Genomic DNA, 19401 nt, shown 5'->3' on the forward strand with positions numbered 1-19401 from the left:
AATCCTAATATAGTTAAATAACTATAAATAAATATTTTCTACTTTTTATACACTATATTAATATTATAATTTTAAGGTTAATTAGTAATAAATTTAATTAGTTTACTTTATTAAGAAATGTAGTTAATATTAATAAATATTTATAAAAAGAGTTTCTATTTTTAGAATTTTTCTTTAATTAGTTATTTAAGTTTTAATAATATATAGAACTTTTTTCTCCACTATATTTACTCCACTTATTTTAAATCTTTAATAATTAATTAAAGAAAAATTTTAAAAATAGAAACTCTCTTTATAAATACTTATTAATATTAACTACTTTTTTTTAATAAAGTAAAGTAATTAAATTTACTATTAATTAACCTTAAAATTATAATATTAATATAGTATATAAAAAATAAAAAATATTTATTTATAGTTATCTAACTATATTAGGATTAGGTTAGAATTATTTAAATTTTATTATTATATAGAATAAAAAAGAGGAATTTAATAAGTATTTTACTTCTCTTATAAAAATTTAATAGAATTAAATAAGAGAGGTGAAAAATCACGGTTTTTAGTGGGAAATGTGTGTGCGGGAAGGGGGTGGTGCGTGGAGTGGTACACTGACTTATGGAGTACTTCCAATAGTAGCAAGATTCCTGCCCCTGAATCTCCAGGTTATCATTTCAAGGCAATTCTTTCTTTCCAAATCTATATGCCGAATAAATCAGATTTGTCTGCAAGAATTTGAGCGGTTTTCGAAAAGATTAACGATGTCTGTCAACCTTGGAAGTCCAGGTGTCTTCTGTGTGGAAGCACTCTAGCTGCAGCCAACCTTGGAAGATAGTAGTTACCAGTGATAGCTAGTGAAATTGTAGATTTCGGCACTCTGCTAGCTAGTTTTCGTTTTATAAGGTTGGGTGGGTCTGAAAGGTTTTATAGGTACCTTAATTTTATAGGGTACTTCTAATTTTAATATAACTTCTATATAATTTTATATACCTTTTAAACTTTAAGAACTTTAATAAATTTAAAGATCTATCTAACTTTAACTTTTATTTAAAAAGCTTTATATCCTTATTATAAAGCTTTTAACTTTAAAAAGATACCTATATTAGTATTTAATTAGGACTAGTGTGGTTTTTTATTTCTATTACTAGAAGACCTGAAATTTGATTTTCTTAATTTTCTTACAGAGAGGTTGGTGGGTCTGAAATTTCGCTATCGCTGGTGGTCATCTATATATAGGCTGCGAACCTAACCCCGCTTTGGACATGCTGATATGCGGCTGCCTGGCTGCCTTGCTGACAAGCCGAGCCAGATTGAATTTGCTTGACTAAGTATATATAGCTGATCCTCCCTTGATGAGTGATGTTGTTCCCAAATTTTACGCTCGATTCTACCCACTCAACAAACGTGTAGCTTGCCTAGCCCAAGCATCACCAATTGATATCCTGGGACTGGCAGCACTTTTAAGTGACCTACGCACGAACAAGCAATGTCTTCCCCAAGTGATGACGAGGCTGTCATTATTGACCGTGGTGATGTTAGCAACTATAATCCCAGACAGATATTGCCCGAGTCACCAGAGGTCATTCAAATGCTCAGAGCCTGGCTCAAGCCAACCTTGTACGACTTCGAAAGCAGCGAGTACCGCAAACACCTGAGTTGCCACGTCCGAGGCACTGGTGACTGGCTGAAGACCGACATCTCATACAAGGATTGGTTGCAGAGCGAAGACACCGGACTCCTCTGGATCAAGGGGATCCCAGGATCCGGGAAATCGGTATTGGCGTCAAGCATCATCAGGGAACTCTCAGCCAATGACCAAGGAAGTCCAGTACTGTACTTCTTCTTCCGACAAATCATCGACGCAAATCACGAACCCGTTGCGCTTCTCAGAGATTGGCTGGATCAAATCTTGACGTACAGCCCGCCTCTCCAAAATAAGTTGAAAGGCTATGTCGGAGAAGGGGGATATGGCACAAAAACTCGAGCACTTGACAGCATGTCAATGCAAGACTTGTGGGAAGATCTCCGACTCGCGTTTTCTGGACTCCCTGGGCGGGTCTATTGTGTCGCCGACGCTCTCGATGAAATGGACCATGGCAATGATGCCTTCCTGAAAGCTTTGGCTGAGCTTGGGAGCTGGAACCCTTCGAAAGTCAAAGTGCTGATCACGAGCCGTCCAGTCCCCGCTGTCGAGGGTCCTTTGCGACAAGCAAAGTGTATCCAGATCCGTCTCCAGGAGAAGATGGTCGACGCCGACATTTCGACCTTTGTACGATGGGGATTGGAGAACACCAGTATCTGTCATGAAGATCGACAGCTGATCCAAGAGGCCATCCCTGGCCGGGCGAATGGTCTCTTCCTATATGCTAAACTGGCCATGGATGCTTTCCTAGAGCCGGGTGCCAACATCAAGGCAGTTCTTGACTCTCTGCCAGCCGACATGAATCAGATGTACACCGACTTGCTCCGTGAACACTCCCACAGGTCTGGAGTCCCTGACGCAATACAACGTCGAATCCTGCAGTTGGTAACCCATGCGACACGACCGCTCAGAATCCTTGAGATAGCTGAGATGATCAATGTTACACACAACAAGAACACCGATCAAGATTTGAGGTCTACCAAGGACCTCGTCAGGACTGCATGCGGCCCCCTCTTGGAGATCTTGGCTGACGAGACCATCTGCGTTATTCACCACTCCTTGACGGAGTACCTCAAGGGCACGACCAGATTGCCTGATGATGATGGCTACCCGGTGCTTGATTTTGGGGAGACACACGCGAGTCTAGGCTCCGCATGCGTGGCTTACTTGTTGTCCGGTATCTTCGACGAAGTCGAAAAACCACAAGACACCAAAGACATCAAACTGAAGCTCAAGTACCCTTTCTTAGTTTACGCGCTGAACAGCTGGCATGTCCATGTTGCTAGATCGACAGCCGCAGGCTACGATCAGACCGACGTCAACCTGGCCCTGGAAAAGCTGATGCGAGATCCAGACTCTAGCGAGACCTGGACCAAATTTCAGTGGTTCACCGTAGGCAATGCCAGCTCTGGGATCACACCTCTGCATACCGCAGCGATGCATGGGCTCACTGCGTACGCAAGACACCTGCTCTTGTCTCCGGTCAATGTTGATGCAGTGGACGATCACGGCAAGACCCCATTATGGTGGGCTGCCTCAAGGGGGATGTCAGAAGTGGTTCAGGTCTTAATAGATGCTGGCGCGAATCCTGACCAGGAAGAGACTTTCAGCGGTCTCAAGCCTCTACACGAGGCCGCTTCGAAGAACCACCCTGAGGTTATCAAAGTCCTTTTGGGCTCCGGAGTGGACCCATTGACGAAGAAGACTAAGGAGCATCCAGGAAATTGGTGTGGAAATGCACCGTGTTCGACTGGACACACGCCTCTGATGGTGAGTAACTTTACCATTGCAGCATGAGTGAATGCATCAACTATGTTAGCTTTGCTGACCTGTATGTAGTATGCTTGTCGGAACGGACATCTTGAGGCCCTAGAGGCATTTCTGCCTTTTCTCAAGGATGAAGAATCTGTTCATCAAGCGCTTGCCTGGTCTGCTGAAAGAGGCCGACACGATCTAGTCCATCGGATCCTCCAACACCCCGGAGTCGACATAAACCGCAAGGTCAATGACGCGACACCTCTGTTCCTGGCAAGCCATTGGGCACAGATTAAGACCATGAAGCTGCTGCTGAATGAGGGGGCCGATCCTACAATACGGTGCGAGTATTATGACGAATTCACTGGGTCGGGAGGGTCGGGCCAGGCGAGGCGTCTCATGAGGCAATTCCGTTTCAGAAATGGCGAAGACGACCAATCCAGGGTTTGGGGATTTACAGCATTGTATTCCGCACTCGAAGGCTTCCGGCGCAGAATGAAACCGGAAGGCGAGGCAGAGGAGCTCAAGAGCCTGCTAGACCTCTTCGTCGACAAAGGGGCCGATATCCATGACCGGTCACCTTCCGGCGATTCTCTTCTGCACATAGCGGCCAGCAACCCCGTTTGGCTCAGAATTCTGGTCGACGCAGGTGTTGATACCAATGTCGCCAATGACAAGGGGCACACTGCTCTTCACCAGTTGATGTCGGTTGAAAGCTTGTCTATACTGCTGGAAAATGGCCAGGCGGACATTAACAGAAAGGCAACTTCTAATGGAAAAACGCCACTCCTTTTCTCGCTTGATGGGTATGCCCAGCCAGCCCTTTGGCTCATCGAACACGGAGCCGACTGCACCATTGTCGACAACGACGGTAATGGGCCGCTGCATATCGCGTTGCAATCCCGACACTCAAAGCCGGAAGTCATTGAAGCGCTCCTCAGGGCTGGTGCAGACCTGAATTTGAGGAACAAATCCGGGCAAACGCCCCTTGATGTAATCTTCTCACAAAATTCAGCCGTATTCGATTTGATGAACGTCATGATTGAGGCAGGCGCCGACATAAACGCAAGGGACAGTAAGAGTGGCGCGACACTCCTCTTCCGCACCATCGCCGGGCTTGACTTCGAATCAGAAAAGGACTACCGAGATGCTATCACGAGCCTCTTGGAACGCGGGGCTCTGTTGGAATCTCGAGATTATGAGGGAAGAACCTTGCTTCACGAGGTGATCAAGACACAGAAAGGGCCACAGGCCTCTTTCCGCGACCCAGAGCCTGGTCCTTCCCGCTTCGATTTCCTCGTGGGTCTGGGCCTGGATATCCATGAAACAGATTATCATGGCAATACTTTGCTGCACGAGCTATGCTGGCGGATCAATACCGACCGCCATACGGCAGACAATCTCGCTCTGTTGAAAATGCTCCTCAAATTGGGCATTGATGTCAATCGGCCCAACAACCGTGGTCGAATACCGCTCCATCGGCTTTGCGTTAAGGCTGAGAGTGATCTCGACGTCAGGGATGACACTATCCTGGATCTGGTCATTTCCCGTACGAAAGACATCAACGTTCGTGATAGGGACGGGATTGCGCCGTTGCATCTAGCTGTCACTGTGTCGGAAAATCACACGAAAAAGCTGCTCGAAGCTGGTGCCGACCCTACGATTGAGACGTTCGAAGGGTTGACACCGCTTCACCTCGCCGCTAGATCTCGGCAAGGCAATATCGTTGGCATGCTTATCGACGCTCTCCATCGACTAGGCTCAGATCAGCCACCTAGGGACCTGATGAACCAAGGAGCTTGGTTGAAAGGACCGAGCAACAGCGCAAGTAGAGGAGTCAACGCTGAAGCCAAAGGAACCACACCACTCTACTATGCCTGTCTCTCAGGACGACCAGAGATAGTGTCCATGCTCTTCGACGCCGGAGCAGACGTCAAAGGGAGGAACTTGAGGGCTGCAATCATTGGATTCGAGGAGGAACTCGAACTCTGGCACAGCAAGGCCCCTCATGATGCGGAGAATGGAGCTTGTGGTGGTCTTACAAAGGAAGACGTTACACGCCCGCATTTTGGGAGGTACCGTGACAGCAGTTGGCCTGTCAATCCACTCGACGACACTGCAAGACTCGAAGAAATCATTGAAATGGTTCTGGACCATGGCGGTGATCTGCCCGAGGGCATTTTCGGAATGCATATTACAAGATGCCAGTGTGGGGGAATGACCGACACAACATCCGACTGTCGGGAATATGCGATGAAGTGCCTGTCAGATGCAAGCAGAACGCGACCATTGACGAATTCGAAAGCTTTGGCGCGACTTCGGTCCAGAGAACCAACTTTCGACGAGAAGCTCATCCCTCACCGGCGTGAAGCCATGCGCAAGGCACTTGGTGAGCCTGGAATCATTGAGCCAGGGACAGCAAATGAGCACTTGTTCCTCACGCTACTCGGACGTCGGGAGTACGAGGTGATGGAAGATTTAGTTCTGGCGGGCGTTGACTTCCTCGCCCCCTACAGGACATATGGGCTTACTAACTTGGCAACTCTCGTGAAAGGAGGTTTCACTTCTCTTGTAAAGCGGATTGGCTCGCTCGTGGCTCAGGAACAAGTCGACAAGGGCATCTGGTCTGCCCCACCGGATGGAACCCAGCCCGTGTTCGGTCACAATAGGACATGGACCCATGGCGGCGTACCGGAAGCCTACAGGTTCGAGTATTGCAAGCCATTTTTGTTACAAGCAGTTCACCAAGATGTGCCTATGTTGGACATGGTCCGTCTTCTTGTAGAGGACTTCGGAGTTGCCATTGATGAGCTGCACGGACAATACAAGCCGGTTGATGGTGGGTACGAACTCGAGTCGCCGAGAGACAGTGCTCTTCACTCGCTCGCCAAAGGATCCCACTGGTGGCATGTCGCTCAGGCTCTGCCATACTTGATCAAAAAAGGCGCAAACCTCGAGGTCAGGAACTCGGAAGGCCACACACCACTGCATATAGCCCTAGGCGCTGCTCATCACCTCGGGATTTTTCACCAGAACGCCGCTTTTCAACTTATTCTGGGTGGATCAGATGTTAATGCTACAGATAAAGCGGGACGAAGTTGTCTTCACCATGCCGGTCGTGATGTCGAAATGACTCGTCTGTTGGTTGAACACGGAGCGGCGATACACGCCGATGCAATTTTTGGTGCAATTAATAACAGGCAGCCCAGAGTGCTTGATGTTTTGCTATCGGCGGGTGGCGATGCCAACATTGGTATGAAGAAGAATCACAACGAACGCTGGCAGTTCCATGGTGGGTTCATACATCAGTGGTATCCCTTGCATCACGCCGCGGCGATGTCGAGCCAAAACACCCACGACAAGAAAGCGCTTTGCGCTGCAGGTCTGAGATTGATCGAAGTCCTCTTGTCGCACGGAGCCAACCCATTCGCTACTTTTGTGAAATGCTCTGGGGAGGAATGCTATCGCCAAAAGATTGACTCCCGACGAGTTGCGGATGACTTAAGTGGCTCGAGTCGCGTTGCCAGACTACGCGGTCGCGTTGGCAGACTACGCCGTGAGAAGGACGCCACGGCAGACCCCGATAAACCACATCAGCATGAGGAATGCGTTGTCCTGCACCAGCTCCTAGCTGACGGATACATTGTGCACCCCTTCTTGGAACTGCCAGGTATCGACGCAAATACCCGGGACGGCAGTGGTCGAACCCTTCTCCACGCAGCTTGCTCCTCTAGACGAGGTCCCGATGTGCCGCTAACTCTGGCCCCTTGGGATCCATGGGACCCCAAAACATCGACAGAGATATCTGTATTCGGCCATCTCGTCTCCATCGGCGCGGATCTGGGAGCACGGGACGACTTGGGACAGAACGTGCTACACCACATGCTTCGGTGTCCTCCGCACCGCTTCTACCAGATACCAGCTATTCAAAAGTCACTTGAATTTACGCTAGAGAACCAACTATCGATTATTAACCAGAAGGACAAAGACGGCAAGACGCCCTTGCACTTGGCAACCGACCGAGCCATTTGCGAAAAGAGTACAACAGCAGCTGACGCACTTCTCGAGGCCGGAGCCGACCCTCTCATCGCAGACAACGAGGGCAACACGGTCCTTCACATCGTGTCTCGCATGCTGTGGGTCTCCTCCATGCGGCCCCTCTTCAAGAAGCTCATCGAGCTCGGGTGCGACGTCAACGCCCGCAACTCGAAAGGCGAGACACCGTTGTTCTGGTACAGTCGCGGGTTCAGGGAAGGCAAGCTCGATATTTACAAACACAATCTCGAAACAGCGACGTACGACGAAGAGGGCGGTATCGCGGCGTTCGAGGCGGCAGGCGCGGACTTTGGCGCGCTGGACAGCGTCGGGCAGAGCATATTGCACGTTGCGGCGAAGGGTCACGCCCGTCGGTTCAAGGCTCTGATGGCGAGGGGGCTGGACCCCATGGTGGAGGATAACGACCGGAAGACGGCGGTTGATATCGCGGCTGCTTGTGGGAATGAGGGGGTGTTGAGGCTATTCGAGCGGGCTGATGCTGTTCGCGATGACAAAGAGAACGATGACGATGAATCGGTTGATTTGAATGATGTTTTCTGGGCTTGATTCGTCTTTTATATTCCTTGCGCTCCTAGCTGCTATGGGAAATGTTGTTCGGACCGTTTAGCTTATGCTGTTGGCTGAGAACCAAGTTCCTCCTCTCTCCACTCCGCGAGCTCTGCAGCCTTCTGGGTATCTTCCCACTCGATGAACCACGACTCCAGATCATTCATGAAGCCCCTCGCCAATGAGTTTCTGTGGTTGTCATCTTCGAGCAAGAAGTTGATCAAGTCGCGCATATATCTCTCGGCTGAGTCTCGATCTCCGCGCGCCTTGGACGCCTTAGCGAGCCAGCTGAGGGCATCGGCTCTGAGAAGTCCTTGGGGCCCTCGCCTCAGCAGATCCTCGAATACACTGACGATTTCCATGTTGAAGTAAGGGTCTCGTCCGTTAGCCCTGTCGCGGTAGGTGAGGTACATTGAGTACATTTGCAGTGTATGTGTGGTTCGACGACTGGTAATGAGTGTTAAAATGTAATGTTACAAACGTTATAAAGGCGCTGACAGAAGAACAAATAATGCTCAGGTGCAAGTGAAAGCTTAAGTAGAGCAAAATAGTACTCTCGCAGCAGCATGAAAGGATTGAAGATGTCAAAGGGGGGGGGGGAGGGACTAACTGGTATTCTCCATATTTCGCTGCATTTTGTTCCAGCGTCAGTTCGATGATATTTCCTAAATTCGATGGCATTGCATTGAACCCATTAAACTCGCCGTAGCTGATCCATGATGCGATAGCGTACGTGCTCCGCGGGCTGTCCATCAGGCCGTCCCACGACTGGCAGTTGACAAACCAAGCTTTCGTCGCCAGCTGGTAGATTTCCTTCTCGTCTGCGTTGGCGAGCAATGCAAGCATCTGCCGGATGGGGTGCGTACTGGGCAAGGCTTGGTCCTTGGCAACAAACACCGCGACATATTTGATGAGATGCCTGACCACGACCAAGAACTGCGCAGCCTCAGGACCACTGAGGAGACCCCCAGCGGTGAAGTAAGCTAGGGACATGAACAAAACGTACAAGGTGTTTGGTGTACGCAGCGCCATCAATTCCGCTAGCACGCCAGGGGCCCGACGCATTAGGACCAGAGCATTGTTCAGATTCTTTTGCTCGAGGGCGTACCTGACGCCGTGGGCAAGGGCGTTGCACGCGGGCGCGTTTGGGCGCTCCTCTCGCAAGTTGTCAAGCTGTTCCGCCGTGGAAACCGCCTCCTCCCATGTGCCGCGGACGTAACTGCGGACCTGAAAAAGCAAAGCTTCGGAAATGTGGATCGTGTCGGGCGGTCTTATGGCCCTGGTAGTCGGGTGTTTGTTAGTATTGAGCCCGCCCTCTCCTCGCCGGCGCAAATGCTTCACCAGTCGATCCTGTGGGACGAGCTGGCCGTTGCGTAAGAGAAAGTTGCCGGTCTGTGACCCGGATTGGCCAGATGGCTGTGATTTTTCACGTAGAACTTGAATGAGGTCCTCATCTTCCCCGGCCCGGAGCCTAATGTTTTTCCTAAACCCCCAGGCCTTGAACCTGCTCTTGTACATTTTGGCACTTTGTCACTTGTCAGCCTTAGTGATTTGGATGGGGCGGGCTGGAGAGAATACGGTTCTTACGTTGCTTCAAACCCATAATCTCTCCTCATAGTTTGCATGATATCCCACAGTGTACGCCGTTCTATCACGTAAAGTCTCTTCATCAACGGCTGGTATTGCAGCCACTGGGTGGCGCTGGGGGAACCTCGGGTGCTTTCCGCATACCGAAGTGTCAAGCCCAGCTCTTGTGTTGCGACTGACTGATTCTGTGTCGACTCCATTTCTTGTCATTATCTTCGAGGTTATCTTGTAGCTCGGTTGAGATGAGGGTTGCTTCAGAAGGAAGCTTCGTAGCGCAGCGTGTGAGCAAAGCCACTGCAAGGATGAACCACCCCCATGGGAATCCTACCGACGGCGGGGAAACGGGGTCTCGGTCTTCTGCTTCGACAGCTACTTGAACCTTGAATTTGAACAGTCACAACGATAAACCTGAGAGGCCCGCTTCCGCAGTCAAATTGCTCAGCCGTCGGCGATGACTGGTGAAGTTTGTATCCGTGGCTAAAATTCGGTGTAAAGCAGACAGACCCCTCTTAAGGCACAATTGCGGCTGGTTCGGCTTGGCAAGCTGCACTGCCGGTACATCACCCCTGCGGGTAAGATGCAGGGGTGGTCACTAGTCTATCCCGTTACTGTTAGGGCCATAGGCTGAACGCCTATAGGACTAACTAGTAGATCTATACACTCTATTTATCTTATTAATTTAAATAGCCTTTATACTTTTTATAATATAATAGACCTTAAAAAGTTTAATTTATATATATATATATATTTTTATAAACTTTTATATTATATATTAATATATTTTTTTTAAATATAAAATTAAACAATTTATAATTATAATTTTTTAATTATTTTTTATTTAATTATTTTATTATATTATAATTTAATTTAATTTTTAATATTATTTTAAAATTTTTAAATTTTTAATATTTTTTTAAAAGTTAAATTTTTAAAATTTAAATTTAAATTTAAAATTTTTATAAATTTTAATTTTTAAAATTAAATTTATTATTTTTAATTTTTTAAAATATAATAATTATTTTAAATATTAATAATTTTTAAAATAAAATTTATTTTATATAATTATAAATTTAATTATTAATAATTATTTTTATAAAATTATTAAAATTATAAATTTAAATATTTTATATAATAATAAAATATAATTTCTTTATTTAAAAATTATTTTTAATTTAATAAATTAATTAAATAATTATTTTTAAATAATTTTATTTATAATATAATAAAATTAATAATTTTTAAATTTACTAAATAAATATTTATTTATAAAATAAAATTAAAACTTATAAAAAATAATAATTTTATTTTTCTTTTTTAATATAAAATTAAAAATTTATAATTATAATTTTTAATTAATTTTTATTTAATTAATTTTTTTATTATAATTTAATTTAATTTAATTTAAATTTTTTAAATTATATAAATATTTTTATTTTTATAAATATAAATATTAAATTAAAATTTTTATAAATTTTAATTTTTTAAATTAAATTTATAATTTTTAATATTTTTAAAATATATTAATTATTTTAAATATTAATAATTTCTTTTAAAATAAAAGTTTACTTTTATATAATTATAAATTTAATTATTAATAATTATTTTTAATTTATAAGTTATTAAAATTATAAATTTATAATAATATTATATATAATAATAAAATATAATTATTTTATTTTATTATTTTTAATTTATTAAATTAAATAATTATTTTTAAATAATTTTATTTATTTTTAAATTTATTAAATAAATATTTATTTAAATAAAATTAAAACTTTAATTAAAAAATAATAATTTTATTTTATTTATTTTAATTATTTTATTTAAATTATATAATAAATTTAATATTTATATATAATATTTATTAATATTAAATTAATTTATAATTTATAATAATTTTAATTTTAATTAATTAATTTATATTAAAATTAGTAATATTAATTTAAATTAATATAATTTAATATATTAATATAAAAATATTTTTAATAATAAATAATATTATAAATAATTATAAAATTATTATAAAAGTTTTATATAATAAATTTAATTAAATTAACTTTTAAAAATATATTATATTTTATTTTTAAAACTTTAATTATTTATTTTTAATTTAATAATAAAATTAAAAATATAAATAATTTATAATTTTATTTTATTTATTTTATTTAATTTATTTAAATTATATAATAATTTTATATATAATATTTAATAATATTAAAATTAAATAATTTATAATTTATAATAATTTTAATTTTTAATAAATTAATAATATTAATTATAATAAATTAAATATAATTTAATATATTAATAAAAATATTTTTAATAATAAATAATATTATAAATAATTATTAAATTATTATAATAAAATTTATATAATAAATTAAATTAAATTATTTTTTAAAATAAATTATTTTATTATTTTATTTATTTTATTTTAAAATATTATTAATATAAAATTAAATAAATTTAATAATTATTTTTAAATAAATTTATATAAAATAATATATATATATATATATATTATTAAAATTATAAACTAAATACCTATAAAACTAATTAATAGATTTATATACTTTATTTATTTTATTAACTTAAATAGCCTTTATATTTCTTATAATATAAAATTATAACTTTACTACCTTCCCTATATTATTCTTTAAGTAATTTTAATTTTAAATTAATAATTTTTATAAATAATTTAAACCTTTTATTATAAGTTATAAAACTATTTTAATTTAAAACTACTTAACCTTATAACTTAAAAGCTATAAAAATATTTATTTTAATTAAACCTTTATTTTCCCTAATTAATTAATTATAATAACTTATAAAATTATTAACTCTATAAATAAAAAACTTAAAGAACTTTAAATAAAAGATTAATACCTTTATAAATATTAAAAATAATAATAAAAATAATAATAAATTTAAAAATATTAAAAATAAAAATAATAAAATTATTTTTTAAAATACTTTAATACTTAACTTATATTAATAAATTTAATTTAATATTAATTAATTTAAATAAATCTTATTTAATTTTAAAAATTTTATTAACCTATTTAAATTAACTTTTACTTAAAAGTAAGTAAACTTTCTTACCTAGCGCAATTTCTATAACTAGTTAAACCCTTAAAGATAATATTAATATTAATATTAAAAGTAATAAAATTTAAAAGTTAATTAATTATATTAATATACTTATAATTAAATAATATATAATTAATTCTCTTTTAAATTAATCTTTTATTAATAACCTAATATTTAAAAGAACCTTATTAATAAAATTAAGTAACTAAAAGTAACTTATTTTACTTATATATTTTAAACTTTTTAATAAAAAAGGTTAGTAAATTTTTTATATTTAAACTAATCTTATAAATAATATTTTTAAATTTATATAATAAAATTAAAAGATAATATTTAATAAGTTTTACTCTTTAAAATTATAAACTTAAACTTTCTTTATTTAAACTATTAAAATAATATTATTATTCTAAAAGTTAATACTAATTTATTCTATATTAAAAAGTAAATAAAATACTTTATTTAACTTATAAAAAAGCTTACTTTCTATTTATAGATATTAAAGGGTAATATATAAATTACCTTTACCCTTAACTACCTATAAAGTTAGTTTAAATTAACTATTAATAAATATAATAAACTTCTTATAAACTTAAAGGTAAAAACTAAAACTATAATATTATTAAAGAATATATAACTATTTTAATTTATTAAAGTATAAAAACTAAAATATAATTATTAACCTCTAATAATAATTAAATAAAGCTAATAAAGCTAATTAAATTAATTCTATAAAATAAATTTATAAAAGGAAATCTATATATTTTAACTTAAAAATATTAAGTTATATATATAAACTATTAACTCTATTAATATTTAAAACTCTACCCCTATTTAATAAAAGTACTCTATTAAAATAAACCCTTTACCTACTTAATATAATAATAAAATTAAAAATAAATTAAACTTTAAATTATAAAAATATTAACTTTAAAATAAGTTAAATATAAATATAAACTATTATTTTAATAAATATAATAAAGTAATAATAATTAAGAATTAAATAAATAGTATTATTATTAATATTATAAAATCTTTCCTAAAGTTTAATTACTTTAATTATATTTTTATAATAAAGACTTTCTTTATTTAATTAAAGAATAAATATAATAACTTTAATAAAAGTTATAAATAAAAATTAACTTTAATGTATTAATTATAAAATCTAATAATAAATTCTCTACTTTTTATAATAACTTTATTTAATTAGCTAGTATATATTAACTCTTTAAAAATAAATAAAAGAATAAAATATATAAAAACTTACTTTAACTCCTTACCTATATAATCTTCTCTCTTTTAAACTTGAAATATAAATATTACCTTTAAAGACTACTATATCTAGATATAAGTAATTAATTAAAACTAATAACTTATTAATTAACTATATAAGGTAAAGCCTCTAATAATAATACTAATAATAGTAAATAAAATAATAAATAAAACTCTAATTATAATAATTTTAAAAAAATAATAACTATAATAGTAATAACTTTAAATATAATACTAAAAGTATTAATAATACTAATAGAAATTAAATTAATAATAATAACTCTCTTCTACTTATAATTATATTAAATAAAATAATTTAATAAAAATAAATTAATTAAACTTTCTATTAAAGGTATTTATTTCTATTATAAAAATAAAATATATAAATATTAACTATCTTAAAAACCTAAATTATTACCCTAATAATAATATTTATAATTATAATTATAAAACTAATTATTATAACTATATTATTTAAATTAAGGTACTCTATAATAAGCCTTTATTTAATTTAATTAAACTAAATGACCTACTTAATAAATAATTTAACTTAATAAACTAATAACCTTAAAATAAATAGATTCTCTTTAAAAATATATATATATTTTTAAATAAAGTTTATATTAATAAAAAAACTAAGCTTACTTATAAATATTTTATATAACTTTGTATTTAAATAGTTAATAAAAGCTATAAATAATATTTTATATAATAGTTAATAATAAAAATAATATAAATATAAAAGAACTTATAAATATAAAAGTAAATAAAATAATTTTTATTAATATAAACTTTATATTAAAGTTAATTTAAACCTTTAATATTAGGTATATTTTAAGATTCTAATTATATTTAATTAATAAATTTAAAGAATAAATATCTTAAAAGATTAATATTACTTTAATTATTAACTTAATTATTAGTAAATACTACTATCCTTAACTATCTATAATAATAATAAATATATATTATAAAATAATTATTAAACACTAATAAATATATAATTATAATATAATTTTTAATATTTAATATAAAAATAACTTTTAAAAATAAAGTACTTACCTTAATATCTTTATCTTTACTTTAAAAAACTATTAAAGTTAATAATTAAAGCTATATATAAAAGTTATAAAACTTAAAATTACTATTTATAAATAAGGTATTTTATATTATTAAATAGATAATACTTAATAAAGTTTTATTTAATTCTTTATTTAATAAAAACTTAAAAAATAAAGAATACTTTATATAATTATTCCCTTTAATCCTTTTAATACTTATATTTATATTATCCTCTAAAAATAAAAGTTTATTAATAATAATAATAAAATTATTAAAATAATTATAATTATTTAAATAATTATAATATTAATAATATATATATATTATATAAGGAGGGTATTAATTAAATAAAATATTATAAAATAAAAATTAATAAAGTTTAAATAAAAACTCTTTACCTTAACTAATTATAAAACTCACCTACTTTTATTATATCTCTCTATAAAATTAATTAATATATTTATAATAAGTAAACTAATATAATTAAAAATATATTTATAATAATAAAACTATATTAAAAGGCTTTAATAAAAATATTAAAATAATATTATTATTTATTATAAACTTTTAATAAAATAAATTTAAACTATTTAACTTTATATTAATTATATAATTTAAAAATTAAGTTACTATTTAAAATAAATTTTATATCTATAATTAAATATAAACCTCTATAAAATATTACTTAAAAATTAAAATAATTAAAATATATATTATTAAAAACCTATAAAAGGGTTTATTAAACTTATAGTTATATTTTAAGTATTATTTATTTTATAACTATTAAATTAATAATAACCTTTAATTTTATATAGATTTTAAAAGTTTATTATTATTAATAAAATTATAACTTAATTCTATTAATAAATAAAATATTAAACTAACTTAATTAAATTAATATTTTTATAAAATTAATATTTATTAAGCCTTTTATAAAATATATTTTATAAAAACTAATTATATAATAACTTTTATATAAAATAAAAATTATTTAAATATAAAGTTATACTATTTAATTTATTTAATAACTTATTTACTTTTAATAATATATTAATAATATACTTTAAAAGTATTTTAATAAGTTTTATTATATATATATTAATAATATTATTATTTACTTTAAGATAAAGGATAAATATATTTAGTATATTATTATTATATTTAAGTATTTATATAAAATAAGCTTATAAATAGACTTAAAATATAAATTTTATATTTAAAGTATTAAATTCTTAAATTATATTATAGAAGTTAATAATATTTTTATAAACGTTAAAAATTAAAGTTATTTATAATTAATAAATACTTATAATATTAAAGGGTATAAAATTCTTTTTTAATTTTTATAATTTTTATTAAAAGTTTATCTTTATATATAATAAGATTATTAAACTTTTAATATAATTTATATATAAAAGTAAGAGGTTTTAATAAACTTTAAAATATTAAACTTTCTTTAACTACTTTAAAAGTATATAATTAATACTTTAATATTATTATATTTTATATTTAAACTCTTTATATACTTAAAAATAGATATATTTAATAATATTATAATTAATATCCTCTCTTAATAATATAATAATAATAAATAGTATTTAATTAAATATTCTTAAAATAATATTAAATATATAAATAAACTATTTAATTTATAATAAAAGCTCTTAATTATAATATATTCTTTAAAGTTTTAAAAGTTAAAATTAACTAACTTTTAATTTACTTTATTTAAAATTATTACTAATTATTATACTTTAAAGTTCTATAATATAAAGTAACTATTAAACTTTTAATAAACTAAATAAATAGATTTTTAATTTATTTTAATTTTAAGTTATTATATTACTTAAATATTTAAAATATATTAACTAATATATTATTTTAATACTTTAAAAGCTTAAAACTTAAAAAATAATTAAATATTTATTAAATTATTTAAACTTTCTATAAAATTAATAAAATATTAAATTAAAAGTATATAATATTTTACTCTTTAAATTAATAATTAATTAAACTTTACCTTATTTAATATTAAAGGTATATATTTAAACTTAAAGTTAATACTTATAAATATAAAGAACCTTACTAATAATAATATAATTTAAAATAACTCTAACTATTTATTAATAATTATACTTTCTATCCTTTTAAATAGTTTAAATCTAAATTATTAAATACTTTATTATATATTAACTATAATTATTTAACTCTTAAATATTATTATAACTTAATAAAATAAAGTATAAATAATTAAAAGTTTATTAATAATTAATATATTATTTTTATAATAAATTCATAGTTTTAAACTATAATAAACTTTATATTAAAATTATTAATAATATTTATTTTTATAATATAATTATATATTTAAAATAAAATAAAACTATTAAATTAATATAATATAAATATTAATAGTTTAATTTATAAATAAATATTATATAATTTATAAATAACTATTTATATAATTAATCTTTTAAATATCCTTATAATAAAATATTAAATTTATTTAAATTATTATTTATATTCTATTAACTATAATAATATTTAATAATTAATTTTAAAAGTATATAAAAATAAAACTAGTTTAAATAATTTATTAATAATAATAAACTATTTATTTAAAATTATATAATATATTTTTATATAAATATTTATATTATAATATAAATAATTTATTTCTATTATAAAGTTTTTTATATATTTAATCTCTTTAAATTTATTATTTCTAATTATAACCTTTAATTTATTTTATCCTTTATTAATAAACTTTATTATAATATAAATATTTAATAAAATTATTTATTATAAACTACTTTTAATTTTAAAAATAAATTAAAAGTCTTTTTAATAAATTAATTAATATTTATATATATTTATAATTATTATTAAAATAATTAAATTAAAGTAATATTAATTTTAAACTTTATTTAAATTTACTTTTATATAACTTTTAATAAACTTTTATTTTTAAAATTTAAATAAAGTTTATTTTTAATCTTCTTTTAATTAGAAATATTAAATATAATAATAAAATATTAATTTTATATAATAATAATTATTATAAAATAAAGTTTAATATATAATTTATACTTTATAAAGTTATATTAATAAAATTTAAATAATAATATAATAAATTTAAAAGTATATAATAAAATAAATAAATTAATATTATTATAAATTTAATTTTAATATTAATAATTATATTTTATTATTAAAGAAATATAAATAATTAATTATTATATAATAAACTTAAATACTTTTTTATAATAATTCTATTATATTATAAATAATAATTTTATTATTTTTTAAATTTAAAGTTTTTAATTTAATATAATTATAAAATATTTATACTTAATTAATTATAATTTAATTTATAAAACTTTTTTAAAATAGTTTTTAATTTAAAATAAAGTTATTAATAAAAAAAAGTAAAAGTAAATAAAATTTAATATTTAAAATTTTATATAAATATTTATTAAATTTATTAAAAGTTAAAATTTAAATTTAAAATAATATTTAATTAATAACTTTAAATATATATTAATTATATTAAAAGTATATTATAATATTTATTTTAATAATATTAATTTTATATTAATTATAAAAATAATTATATTTAATTATAAAAAAAATTTAAATTATAATAATAATAATAAACTAATATAATTTAATTAATAATAATAATATATTAAATAAAATATAAAATAAAATATATTTTAATTAAAATATTTATAATAAATAAAAGTATTATTTTATAATATATAATAAAAAAGTAAATAATATTATTAATTATAATATATTTTATAATTAAAATAATTATAATTTTAATATTAAAAATATTAAAGGATAATATTATAATAAAATAATAATAAAATATAAATTATTTTATAAAATATAAAAATTAATTATAATATATTTATTTAAAGTATTAATTATTTTAATTATTATATAATATAAAAACTATTATAACTTAAAGTTTTAAAAGCCTTAATATAATAATAAATTTTAAAATTATTTTATAAAAGTTTAAAAATATTATTTAAATAGTTATTAATAAAGTTATAAATTTAATTTTAATTAATAATATAATTAATTACCTTTTTAAAAAAAAATTATAAATATAAATTAAATATTTATAAAATTAATTAATAAATTTATATATTTTATTTATTTTATTAATTTAAATAGTTTTATATTTTTATAATATAGAATTATAGTTTTATTATTTTTTATATTATTTTAAATAATTTTAATTTTAAATTAATAATTTTTATAAATAATTTAAATTTTTTTATTATAAATTATAAAACTATTTTATATATATTAATATAAAATAAAAATTTATAATTATAATTTTTAATTTTATATTTAATATATATATAATTAATATATTTATT

General features: G+C 29.5%; 2 protein-coding genes across 2 annotated transcripts; one reads left to right on the forward strand and one right to left on the reverse strand.

The window, feature by feature from the left end:
- Positions 1–1483: 1483 nt before the first annotated feature.
- Positions 1484–7996, forward strand: KVR01_013049 (uncharacterized protein; the record flags this gene model as incomplete). Its single annotated transcript, XM_044794414.1, has 2 exons — positions 1484–3409; positions 3479–7996. The coding sequence occupies 2 exons, from the start codon at positions 1484–1486 to the stop codon at positions 7994–7996; spliced, it is 6444 nt and encodes a 2147-aa protein (XP_044637925.1).
- Positions 7997–8058: 62 nt separating this feature from the next.
- On the reverse strand, positions 8059–9783 carry KVR01_013088 (uncharacterized protein; the record flags this gene model as incomplete). Its single annotated transcript, XM_044782129.1, has 3 exons — positions 8059–8443; positions 8607–9521; positions 9584–9783. The coding sequence occupies 3 exons, from the start codon at positions 9781–9783 to the stop codon at positions 8059–8061; spliced, it is 1500 nt and encodes a 499-aa protein (XP_044637964.1).
- Positions 9784–19401: the final 9618 nt, after the last annotated feature.

This window comes from Diaporthe batatas (genome assembly GCF_019321695.1).
Source record: "Diaporthe batatas strain CRI 302-4 chromosome Unknown Contig00023, whole genome shotgun sequence".
Classification (NCBI taxonomy): Eukaryota; Fungi; Ascomycota; class Sordariomycetes; order Diaporthales; family Diaporthaceae; genus Diaporthe; species Diaporthe batatas.